This window comes from Bemisia tabaci, chromosome 3, assembly GCF_918797505.1.
Source record: "Bemisia tabaci chromosome 3, PGI_BMITA_v3".
Taxonomy (NCBI): domain Eukaryota; kingdom Metazoa; phylum Arthropoda; class Insecta; order Hemiptera; family Aleyrodidae; genus Bemisia; species Bemisia tabaci.
The window spans coordinates 9,533,617-9,545,664 of record NC_092795.1 but is presented as its reverse complement, the minus strand read 5'-3'; the positions used below and the strand labels follow the sequence as shown (position 1 = coordinate 9,545,664).

The window sequence follows — 12,048 nt, the reverse complement described above, 5'->3', positions numbered from 1 at the left end:
AAATCGTCGACTTTCGAAGAAAATGTCAAATAACGTTTTTGAAAGGCCATATACAATTTACTATCAATTCACAACACAAAATTTTCGAAAAAATAATTTCTGAGGCCGAAAATAAGGGTTCTTAAAACGGCCGAGGCAAAAATTCTCACTATCAGTGACCTTCTTTCTCATTTTTCTTTTAAACCGTTGACTTTCGAAGAAAATGTCTAGGAACCTTTTTAAAAGGGTGTAAAATTTACTATCAGCTTATTGCAAAACGATTCTAAAAAATTTTTAAAAATTCTCGCTAAAACTTGACTAGGACACGTTCAGATAAGGCTTGTCCAGCACCAAGTGGAGCCCCGATCAGAGTTGCTAAAAAAAAATTTCATCGAATGAAATTTCGTGAAATTTCACAAGAAATTTCGTGAAATTTCTATTTTCCCCATGAAATTTCTTAATTTTCATGAAATTTCTTCTTTCCCCATGAAATTTCTTGAAATTTTCTCATGAAATTACTTTTTATAATCTTTCACGAAATTTCTTAACTCTGGCCCCGATGCATATCCGGGGGCTCCAGCGCGTCACAGCACAGCGAATCCCGTATCAGTGCCGAGGCGTGATTGCGTGAATGCGTGAGTGATCTAATATCGTTATTTCCCCGTTAGGAGCTATGGTAAAGAATCGATTATTACAAGTCGTTCGTTGCGAACACTCTATCTATCGATCTTTTTCTTTAGATTCAAATGGCAAATCAATCGATATATCGCAAAGCACGCGACGCCATTCCTAGTTTTGTTTTGGTTTGTCCGTGCTTGACATGTGCGATACGCGATACGGTGAGAGGAAGTGCGGAAAATTAAGAATAAAACGTTCTTCGTTTGTGAGAAGTTCAATTCTTTACGCTATATCCCGTAAAAATTTCAAGAGTAACTATCCAACGAAATATTAGGTGAGTTACGTTGATTTTAATTTCATAAATTAATTGGAAAATTATGTGTCCACTGATTTCAAAGAGATTAGGTATTCCAAGAAAAATTTGCTCCCTATACTTATCGTAGATAAAATACTTAGAAATGAATATGAATTAAGGAGAGGAAGAATCATAGTGTACAAAGCACGCAAAACTGAAATGAAGCTGACGTATCAGAACGCCCAGTAGGTTAAATTGAGGAGAGCACTAATACATACATGAGATGTCATTGCGATAGGGTGATTAGGTAAATGAAAAAAACGAGCAGGACTCAGGCTCTATGCAAGCCAGATTTCTCTTTAATATTCAAGCTGTACAAATCTCACCAGACATGTTTTTTTGCACAGTCAACTAAACTATGAAACCAAGGATTCAGTTGTGGCAAATTGGATTAAATGCAAGTACAAGGCAGATTACCCCAATCGTCAAATTTCAAAGAGAGGCAAACAAATACAATCTAAGGGGTGAGTTCAATTATTTTTTTATTTTCCATTTAAAATATACATAGAGTACATAGAGTCGTAATGTAAGTGGGAGAGCTGGTGCCACATTTAAGGAAATCCCAGGTCCCGAATTCAGAGACTCCTGTGCTGCGCCGGGTCACTTAATGGATACATAATCGATCGTTTGCGATTCATGGGGACCCAGTCATGGAATTACTACGTATTCCACACCGCTATTTTGGATCGAATATGTATAGAAAAAGTGACCCGCGCACCGGGCTTGGAACTTGTTGAGCAGAACATGGCGCCAGCTCTCCCATTTACATTACGACTCTATGTACTGTATGAAAATATGCTGCAGCAGATGGTCCTTTTCAAAAATGTGTCCCTGGAACCATCACTTGAGGATTTGGAAAAAAAAGATAGTTGTGTAGGAAACTAACTGAGTCCACGCCAAATAAGTTCATGCACTTTTAGACTGCGACAGAAGATCTGTCGCCTTGCCTCTTGCATTCACTTTACATGTGAAAGTGACATCAGAAAATCTACTGTCGCAGTCTAGAAGTGTGTAAACTTATTTGGGAGGACTCCAGAATTCTTGAACACTTTTAGGTATATTAATGATAGTTGAAGTCCAAGGATATACATTTGGATTAGCATTTGTGACGTTGAACTTTCCTCTCAGTCAATTTATTAAAACGAAAAGACAATGCATTCTTGCACTTTTAACTTCCTGTGCACTAGGAACTCATCAAGTGCTGTTTTCTTTGATGCTTTAACAATTTTTTCAAAAAATTCTTTTGAATGCTTCCTAATTTTTAGATATAAGAAGAAATGTTGGCCACTCACATAGATACCTACCTCTCACCGTACATGCAGAATCTTCTTGTGAATTTGTCTCAGAATGCAGAGAAAAATGATAAGAGGAAGCTGATTTTACTGAATGATCTGACCCTTGATTGGACAGCGATTGCAGAAGTGACTGGAGATGTTTTACTAGGTAAGTTTCATCAATTCATATTTGCTGCCCATTGACATATCGTCACCTTCCAGGAAAAATTCACAAGCGCCATGCGACGTTTAAAAATTTCCGCCGCCATTATATTTTTTATAAAATATAATAATATATAATATATAATTTTTAATAAAATAAATATTTGTATACCACCTCTCTGTGCCCTGCAATAAATATCTCAATTTTGAATTTTTTGTGAGCTGAAGTCCCTTTTCCGATGATCGGTCACAAATAATTAAAATGGTACTCTGGATGTATAAATAATGAAAATAGGTAATTAAATAGTAATTAAATAATTAAAATGGTACTCAAATGAGTACTCCGTATCAAGAGGTATCAAGGTACCCTCAGATGTCTCAAGATTTCTTGAAAATTAGGTTGCTTTTTACTCTGCATATCCATCAAATTTTTCTGAGGTGATCGAAGTTTTTAAAGAATTAAGTACGACATATCGTCACCTTCCAGGCAAAGTATCACAAGCGCCATGCGACGTTTAAAAATTTCCGCCGCCATTATATTTTTTACAGAGAAATTGTTCAACGAAGCTGTCCGAAAATTACACTGAAGTTTCTTTGTGCTGCGGATAAAATTTAGTGAAATTTTCGAACAGATTCAACCAACAATTTCTCAATAAAAAAATAAAATGGCGGCGGAAATTTTTAAACGTTGCATGGCGCTTGTGATACTTTGCCTGGAAGGTGACGATATGTCGTACTTAATTCTTTAAAAACTTCGATCACCTCAGAAAAATTTGATGGATATGCAGAGTAAAAAGCAACCTAATTTTCAAGAAATCTTGAGACATCTGAGGGTACCTTGATACCTCTTGATACGGAGTACTCATTTGAGTACCATTTTAATTATTTAATTACTATTTAATTACCTATTTTCATTATTTATATATCCAGAGTACCATTTTAATTATTTGTGACCGATCATCGGAAAAGGGACTTCAGCTCACAAAAAATTCAAAATTGAGATATTTATTGCAGGGCACAGAGAGGTGGTATACAAATATTTTGGTATGAAAACATGAAATAATGTCTAACTGAGCTCATGCCTGTTTGAAGTTCGCAGTTGAAGAGATGTAGTTTCTAGAAAAAACTATTTAAAATTTCAATCTGCCGTGTATTATCGAACTTCAAACTAGCACGGCTTTAAATTGCTTTGTAAAAAGGGACCTCATCCAGGAGAAAATTTTCCTTAACTTTTCGCAAATGAATGAAGGATGAAAATCTAGAACTTTGGGTGTAAGTTAGACCTTAAAATCTCTAAATTGAAGAAGATGTCAATCCTCAAGTCTTAAGACGAAAATTTTCTCTCGGTAGATGAGGTTCTCTTCCGCAGATCCAGTCACTGATGAACAAAAAGACAGGAATGGCTGAATATTAATAGCCAAAGTGCGAAACAATGTATCTCTCTTTGCGACGTCCTGTTCATACTTCCTGTCATACTTTATTTTTTCTTTGGGAAACTAGTTGCCGTAATTTCTTAAAAACTGACTTTTTCTTTCTTTTTCAGCAGGACATTCTGTATAAATTTCAAGCCATGAAGCTGGCTCGTTCCTCTTCCAAAAATATACTATAGGAGCAGAAATTTTGAAACACTGCATTGGATATACGTGGTTTTTCACCTTAGCCATTGAATAGTGGAACAAATTTAAAACTACGCAGTGCAGCATACTCTAGTTTTATGATTGATGGTGAACAGCTACATCATCCAGTCATGTCACTCTCTTGCATTTGAAATTTAGATGAAAATGAAAAAATTAACCATACCTAGCATAATATTCACAGCTTTCTGCTTTTTGAGTGATCTCACCACTAAAGTTAAAACCTCTCCCAATTTTTATTTTGAGTTTTCCTCCAAATGAACTTTTTAAGAAGAATCTTAAGTTCTCGATCCTTTTTCTCATTTCCTCATTATTTTTCAGACATAAACATCTTACAGCAGCCAACATCTTACTTTGAAAGGGCTTTAACATTGGTTTGGCCTGTCTACCACCAAATTCATTCCGAATTCCAAGAAGCTGACTGTAGTCGCCAAGGAGCATTGCTTTCTCGGCTTCATTGGACAAAACAGTCAGATAACATCATCCGACTTCATGAGCAATATTCTACTTCTAAGAGCAATACAACCAAGATGACTTTACTGTTGCTTCTAACCTCTGTCCTGGAACGAAGCCTTGGGAATGTGTTAGCAGCATCAGATTTCCAAGTTCCATTCTTATTACGAGATCTTTTACAAACAGAGTACTTAAAAAGTTTCTTGGGTAATTATAAATTCTGTTCCGTTACATTCGTTTCAGGTTTGTGCAAAACACATGGCCTTGACTCCCTCAAGAATACTCTCAGTGAACTTTAATCTATTAGTGTGAGGAGTCATTCTTAAAATGTACTCACATGCCTCCCAAAAAAATTTGAGGCGAAAAGGGAATCGTCTATACAACTTCGAACTTGAGTACACATAGGTTTTCAAATTTTTCATTGATATTTTGCGCTTAGTTTTATGTGGCCTCTTAACTTCCAGTGAGGAGTCACCTAATGAGTTGAGTTACAGTTTCCTCTAAGATACTGAGACCAAAAACCTTTTTCAGACATGATAGTAAAAACCTCATTCTTCAGATTTTACTCAATACACTTGAAAGAAAATGATTTAAAAATAAACTTCACTCGATTTAAATAACTTCAGCTCAAAATGATTGTGGTTTTTTGTAGGTGCTGTCCCATCAACTTTTATTCAATTATTGGTTGGAACACCACGCAGTTTGAACTTGCGGAATGTATTATGGCATGGCTTTATCCACCCAACGGAAATTAGTGACTCATTAGTTACGGTACTTATTGTAGTACTTGCATCAATAGAAGCCTTACTAAACAGCAAAAGATTTACTGTTAATCACAGAAAATGCTTCGACTTATCCAAGTTTGATAGTGTGCTCGAAGAAGACTCTGATCGTTTATTCCAAACCTCTGTTCTCCAAAATCTTGTGGACACTACCAACATAATACCTCCAAAATTTAAGTTATCATGGATAGATGCCTTGCGTTTGTGCGATGACCTCAGGTTGGTGGAGAACCTTTCAACTCAATTATTTGTAGTTCATCACAATAAAAGGCCTTTCTCAAATAGTGAAGTAGTTACAGTAAGGCCAGCTTAGGGTTGCAAATTTCTGGATGTTGTTACAGGAACAAGTCTATGTTGTCGAAAGCATTACAAAATCTTTGATGTCCAAGAAATATCATTTGGAGTGCAGCAAATACAGTGCTCATCTTGACGTCATTGGAATCAGAAACTTTTTCTTTTTTAAAGTATAGCCGAGGTTTTAGAAGATACTATTTTGTCTGTTTTGATTTTTTAAAGAGCGACGCCAAAAACGACCGTTTTTTGGCACAATTTGGGCCAGAAGGGATTTTTCTGAAACCGGGCCCAAACGATACCTTACGATACCCAAAAACTCTGGTTAAAATTTTAGCTTGAGTATACGCACGGTTTTTGAGAAATGAGGGGGCAAAGTTGCCAAATCGCCATCATTCTGGACAGCATTTCTACAGCAAAAAGACGAGAAAAATGGACGAAAAAGTTACACCTTTGATGGGTTTCGGCTGTAAATGTTCTCATTGGGCCCCCAAGCATTAAACTGTGTTCAGTTTCAAAAAATTTGGTCGCACAGTGGTCCATAATGGGGAGAAATCGTCGACAAATCAGGATTCTTGGTCAAATTTTTAGAAATGGAGGTAAAATTGTCGGTCTGCTGCAGTTTTCATGGCTAACAATGTTCTTATCGGTCATCAATGCATGAAATTGTGTTCAGCTTCACAAATTCACATCGCACAGTGGTCAAAAATGGGGGATTTAGTGGACAAATTAAGATCCTCTGTCAAACTTTTTGAAAATGAAGTGAAACTGTTGGTCCCCAGTATACTTTAGATCCCGGAAAAATTCTTTAAATTCTTTTTTAGACTATTTAAATATTTTTTTAATGTTTTCTCTCCATTTTTCCTTCTATTTTTTAAATTTCTGAAAGTTTGCATATTTTATTGAGATAATGCTACAAAGTCTATTCTATAAAAATGTTCTATAAACAATACGGTCTGAAATGTAGTGATAATTTAAAAATTATAAACATGATTTTTCCGGGATCTAAAGTCTACCGGGGACCAACAGTTTCACTTCATTTTTAAAAAGTTTGAAAGAGGATCTTAATTTGTCCACTAATTCCCCCATTTTTGACCACTGTGCGACGTGAATTTGTGAAGCTGAACACAATTTCATGCATTGATGACCGATAAGAACATTGTTAGCCATGAAAACTGCAGCAGACCGACAATTTTACTTCCATTTCTAAAAAATTGACCAAGAATCCTGATTTGTCGACGATTTCTCCCCATTTTGGACCACTGTGCGACCAAAATTTTTGAAACTGAACACAGTTTAATGCTTGGGGGCCCACTGAGAACATTTACAGCCAAAACCCATCAAAGGTGTAACTTTTTCGTCCATTTTTCTCGTCTTTTTGCTGTAGAAATGCTGTCCAGAATGATGGCGATTTGGCAACTTTGCCCCCTCATTTCTCAAAAACCGTGCGTATACTCAAGCTAAAATTTTAACCAGAGTTTTAGGGTATCGTAAGGTATCGTTTGGGCCCGGTTTCAGAAAAATCCCTTCTGGCCCAAATTGTGCCATTCTTGGCGTCGCTCTTTAGTTTTGGACTGATACAAAGCAGCATACATACTGCATTTTGCAGCTCACAATTTATTTGAGCGTACCAAAATATTTTCGGTCTTAAATTTCCTATTTGAAGATAACTGCCAAAAAACCAAAAATTTATTTTAAGTTTCAGGGTTGAAGATGTCAAAGAACGAACAAAGATAATGTTTTGATCAAAGTACAGAAAAGGTTGTCTTCTTATTTCTTTAATCCTCTCTTTTGTTTTACAGGTATGGAGAGTGTTGCCTCGTGCTTTTACCACAAATTGAACTTCTTCTGAGGTGTGCTTTTTGTACTGTAAACAATCTTCCGTCCCGGTTACTCACTGCTGAAGCAGAGACCTTGTACACAACCCTTGATCAAATTTTGATTCCAAAATTGACTGGTAAGAATTGTCAAGTACTTACGTAAGCTCTTATTTTATTGGGATTGAAATTGACTCTTCTCGGTAGATTGCTAAACTCATAAACTACTTCCTAATCGCGATGTTGTACATGAGAAAAATCCTACAGAATAAGTCTCCCAAACAAATGTGAAAGTTAAGACTACAAATAATTTTCTTATTCTCATTAAAAAAGAAACAATCTTACATTAAAAACTTTCTGTGAAAGCACCTCTCAAATTTTGGCTCTTGAATTGGCTAAATTATTTACAATTTTAGAGGAAAAGAAAGAGATAGCCTGATGAATTAGTCTCATCGAACACGAAATAGATAGCCTGATATATCAATCTCCTCAGAGAATTAAGTTTCTGCTTTTAAAGATCTAGTTTCCAGAATATATTGAGGTTCAAGGTTCTACCTAAGTGTTAAGAATGTTAACGAGAGTTCAATCAATGTATTCGATTGTTGAAAGCCAGGTGGCATCAAATTTCTCCAACGCCTTTCTAAATTTGTCAAATTTGTTTCCTTCTCAGATAATGAAGAAAACAAACTCTATTCAGTTTTATCAGCAGATGTGATAACAATGCTGAACGATCTCCTCACCTTTCCTAACGGACCTCGCTTAAGGGACAAACTGAGTCATGGTGAAGTTAGAGTTGAGGACATATCCAACCACTTATGTCATCATTTCATCGACGTTTTAGTGCATGTCTTTATGAAACTTCAAGACTTCTCATCTCAAGACATCCTTCAGATCTGCTCTGTACAACACTCCAATTCTGTCGACCAAGGATTATATTATCCAAAATTTCACCTTATATCAGTTGTTAAGCGATCAATAGACAAATCCGTTTCAACGATCAAGAGCTGGGAGTCCTCTCTTTCGCCAGAAAAACTGAATGTTAAGTGTCTTTCTTTTGGAGTGGAACAAAATTTAAACTCCTATTTGCTAGCTGTGGAAAGGAGTAGATACTCTGAAGAAACTATACAGCCATCTTTTCAACTGCTTGATGACTTTCTGAAATCAAGAGTATTGTCGCACCATTGCAGGTAAAACTTGCCTAACACAAGGTTTCTTGATTGTTCAATATTTGTGGTGCAGGGAATTCCTGAAAAATAATGGAATTTTTGAAAATCGCATAAATATACATAAAAGCTCTTGAATTTTACATCACTTGATTTTTTCGTTAATGACCATTAAGAAGTTAGCGGTCTAATCTCTTTTTAATTTGAAGTTTTTCAAAATAACAAATAACAACATGTACAATGTCAAATGTGCATACCTCATACATTATCTCCTTCATTTACTGGTCATAGATATTCCAAATAGAGAAATAGAATCTTCCACTTTTATGATAGTTTTTTAAAGCCTTTAAATTTTTTTGTTGTTCTCAAAAATACTAAAAAAATTATATGAAGTCCCCTGAAGAACATTGAAAGTCATTGATGTCACTAACCGGAATACATTTTACCATAGAGAACCACTGTTTCTGGCTCATTTCAGAAGTAACGTATCTGCCATTAATTTCCCCATGCAGATGGGTGCTTTTGTGGGTGAGTCGGAGGTGGTGTAATTCCTTCACGGTAAAAAGTTGCTGAAGTAACATCCCGGATGTTTAAAATCTGACGATTCTTGAATGTTGATATGAACGCTACGGTTGTTAATTCAAAGTAACTAGGATGTTACTTACACAGCCAGAGTGTCTATACAACAACACTTGCAGATTTTTAATACCTACCCAGGATGTTACGTCAGCCACTTTTTTTCTCCGTATTATTGCAAAATGTAGTCCAATTTTAACTCCCAGAATATTCCTTGAAAGACTTCGGTTCTAGGTTTAAGATCACGAGATGAAAAAAAGGGAAAACTCTTCAATTCTCATGGTGATATAAGAAATTCTATTTGCAAAGACACTGTTTGCATAATTTTTGGTTTTTTTTTCATTCCTCTGTTGCAGTATTTTGAAGAAATTCGAGTCGTTAAAGTACCTGATGCAGATTGCAGATAATTTGTTGGGAATACAACTGAATGTGCAAGAAAGTTTGGAAGAGAAGCATGCTTCCCTCAGGGAATTTGAGTTGCGTGAAAGAGGACGCAAAACATTTGAAAAGATTCTTCAAATTTTACCTGTTTTGCGGCAGTGTCTTTTCGCAATTTTATATTTGATCATTTGCAACTTTATCGCTGCAGTTCTTGGTCAGGACACCTTGAATCCTCTCAGGTGAATACCATTTGAGCTTTGTTATATTGTTTTGAGTATTCAGATTTTAAAATTTCATGTTTGCCAGAAAGAAGAGGACTACCTTACAAATAGTTTGGCTTATTTGGATAGACTGCTTGGTTTTTGAGTCTATTTTTTTGTCAGCAAATTGATCCAGTATCTATTGTAGCACTCCTCATAATGTCAGATAAACTCTCAAACCACGTATCACATTTGCAGTATTTATAAATCTCCGCCCGTATTTCATTATTTTAAAAGAGAAGAAATCAGCATCACTCGTTGAAGTTTCTCCAGAATTTGTTTCCCTTAGAGAATAAAAATCTTATTAATATTGACGCTAAGTAGCTGTTTATTTCAATAATGAAGTATAACAGGAAGTCTACAATGTCGCAAACTGAAATACATGGTTTGAGAGTCTCACCGCCGATACCTACTTTTACAGTATATTTTTTAAAGAACATAAAATAAAAAACTTAATTGTGGGAAGTGTATGTATTTTCTTTTTACCCTATAGAAAAAAAGAAAATGGCTCAATTTTCTTGGAGTCAGACTGCTTAGAGGTCATGAAGTTTGGATGTTTGTATCTCATTGTCAGATGTTAATAGTTTTCTTCTTTTTCTCTCTTTTTTCCAGGGATATAAAAGATGTACTTTCGGCAGTGCAAAAAATGTATCACTTCACCAATCGGAAAGTGAACAGATGGTTGGAAAATGTGAGAATTTTGCAGACAATGATCATCCCAGTTCTGAAGCGGTCCATAACTGAAAACGTGCCTTTCGAAGCATTTTTTAGGTAATAAGAATGACTGACGGAAAATTTGTCCGACAAAAGATTCTTATTTGTGTTTCTTTATCTTGAATGTACTCAAAGTACACCAACTGCCAATCCTGCCAAAAATTTTGTCTCTAATATGACGTATGTTAGTGTTGCGCTTGCGCATTGTGACACAAGTCTCAATGATTTGTGTTTCGAAATCAACTGGCTCGTATTGATGGGTTGCAAATTTTCATCATTGGACATTGCACTGCCACCCGTGTAGCAAAATTTAAAAGATGATTGCCAATATATTGATCATTTATTTACAATTTTATTCCAATTTGATTTCCATCGATTGGTCATTTATTGGTAATTTATTGCCAATAATCGATCAATCCGGGAATCAAAAGTCAACCAATTATTTGGCCATTTTATTGCCAATCGAATTGCAATAAAATTGGAATATGTTGGTGATAAAACAGCAATAAATCATCAATATCTCAAATTTTTTTTGTCCCCAGTATCAGGTCGAAAATAGTTTCTCCCTGGAAAACTTGCAAAAAATACTGAGAATTGAGGATCAATAAAGTCAAAGACGCCGGGGAAAACGATTCTTTTAAATATACTGTCGTGGAACTGCGAATATCTTCTGGGCGAGTTACATCATTGCTTACTTACTAAGAAAGGCATTAAATGCTCTTGAAGATAATAGACATGTATTTCGGAAGAGATATTGTGTCACATGTAATGAATTTCAAAATTTTCCCATTAAATTTACATTTTGGAGGAAAAATTTTACCATGTAATCAATTTAAGAATAATTTCATGAAAATGATATGGTCGTAGTAGGTAAAATAAAAACCTTAACTTTTTTTTTTAAAAAATTCAGTATATTATATTATTACAATGAATTATAATATTCCATAAAGAACTTAATTAAGGTAACAACCTAACTTGCTGCGGGCGTCCGTGACAAAGAGGCAGTTGGATTCTGTGGAGCAACCAGCGGCCGCCACTACTGGTTGCCGGTGGAGTTTGTCGGCGTGGACTTAGGTTTGTAACTGCAAGGTTGACGGCATGCACGTGCTTCATCGCCAAACTTGTGATGGTAAAAGCAGACACCATTACGACGGTCGTTTTCCGAGCGGGAACGAGAGCGTGACCGTGAGCGAGACAGGTCGCGGTGCAGTTTCTTTTGGGTCACTTCGAGTTGGTCAAGTCGCTCTGTTAGAACTAAGAGCATTTTCTCAAGATTGGATGTTTGAGTCTCAGGTGGTGCAGTAGCGGCGCAAACAGATGGAGGCGGGACAATCTCCAAAATTCGGTCTGCGATTTTGGCCAGTTCATTGATTGATGTTTCTTGAGAGTGCGTCTGCAAGATAGCTTGCGCTTGGCGAGGTAAACGTTGCTGCTAGAGAGTTTTCATGAGCTGCTCATCTACTTTTGTAAAGCCAGTCAACGCATTTAACCTACGCAAAAATTGCGAGGGTGTGCTGTCGCCAAGATCTGTTTCACTGAGCAGTTGTCGAACGCGGTGCGTTTCAGATTTGGACAGGCGAAAGATCAGC

General features: G+C 36.1%; 1 protein-coding gene across 1 annotated transcript; it reads left to right on the top strand.

Annotated features, from left to right (window-relative positions):
* Positions 1-776: 776 nt before the first annotated feature.
* Positions 777-11,123, top strand: LOC109031003 (endoplasmic reticulum membrane-associated RNA degradation protein). Its single transcript, XM_072297727.1, has 9 exons — positions 777-931; positions 1,300-1,415; positions 2,220-2,395; positions 4,344-4,682; positions 5,128-5,476; positions 7,351-7,505; positions 8,036-8,552; positions 9,461-9,724; positions 10,358-11,123. Exons 3-9 carry the CDS (start codon positions 2,230-2,232, stop codon positions 10,518-10,520), a joined length of 1,953 nt encoding a protein of 650 aa, XP_072153828.1. The 5' UTR covers positions 777-931; positions 1,300-1,415; positions 2,220-2,229; the 3' UTR covers positions 10,521-11,123.
* The last annotated feature ends 925 nt before the right edge of the window (positions 11,124-12,048 follow it).

What these genes read in the sequence shown, in the direction of transcription:
- LOC109031003 (XM_072297727.1), top strand. Translation starts at nt 2,230, where the DNA reads ATGTTGGCCACTCACATAGATACCTACCTCTCACCGTACATGCAGAAT. An exon ending in CGTTTGTGCGATGACCTCAG is followed by an intron (nt 5,477 to 7,350) that starts GTTGGTGGAGAA and finishes TTTGTTTTACAG; the next exon opens with GTATGGAGAGTGTTGCCTCG. An exon ending in TTTGATTCCAAAATTGACTG is followed by an intron (nt 7,506 to 8,035) that starts GTAAGAATTGTC and finishes TTTCCTTCTCAG; the next exon opens with ATAATGAAGAAAACAAACTC.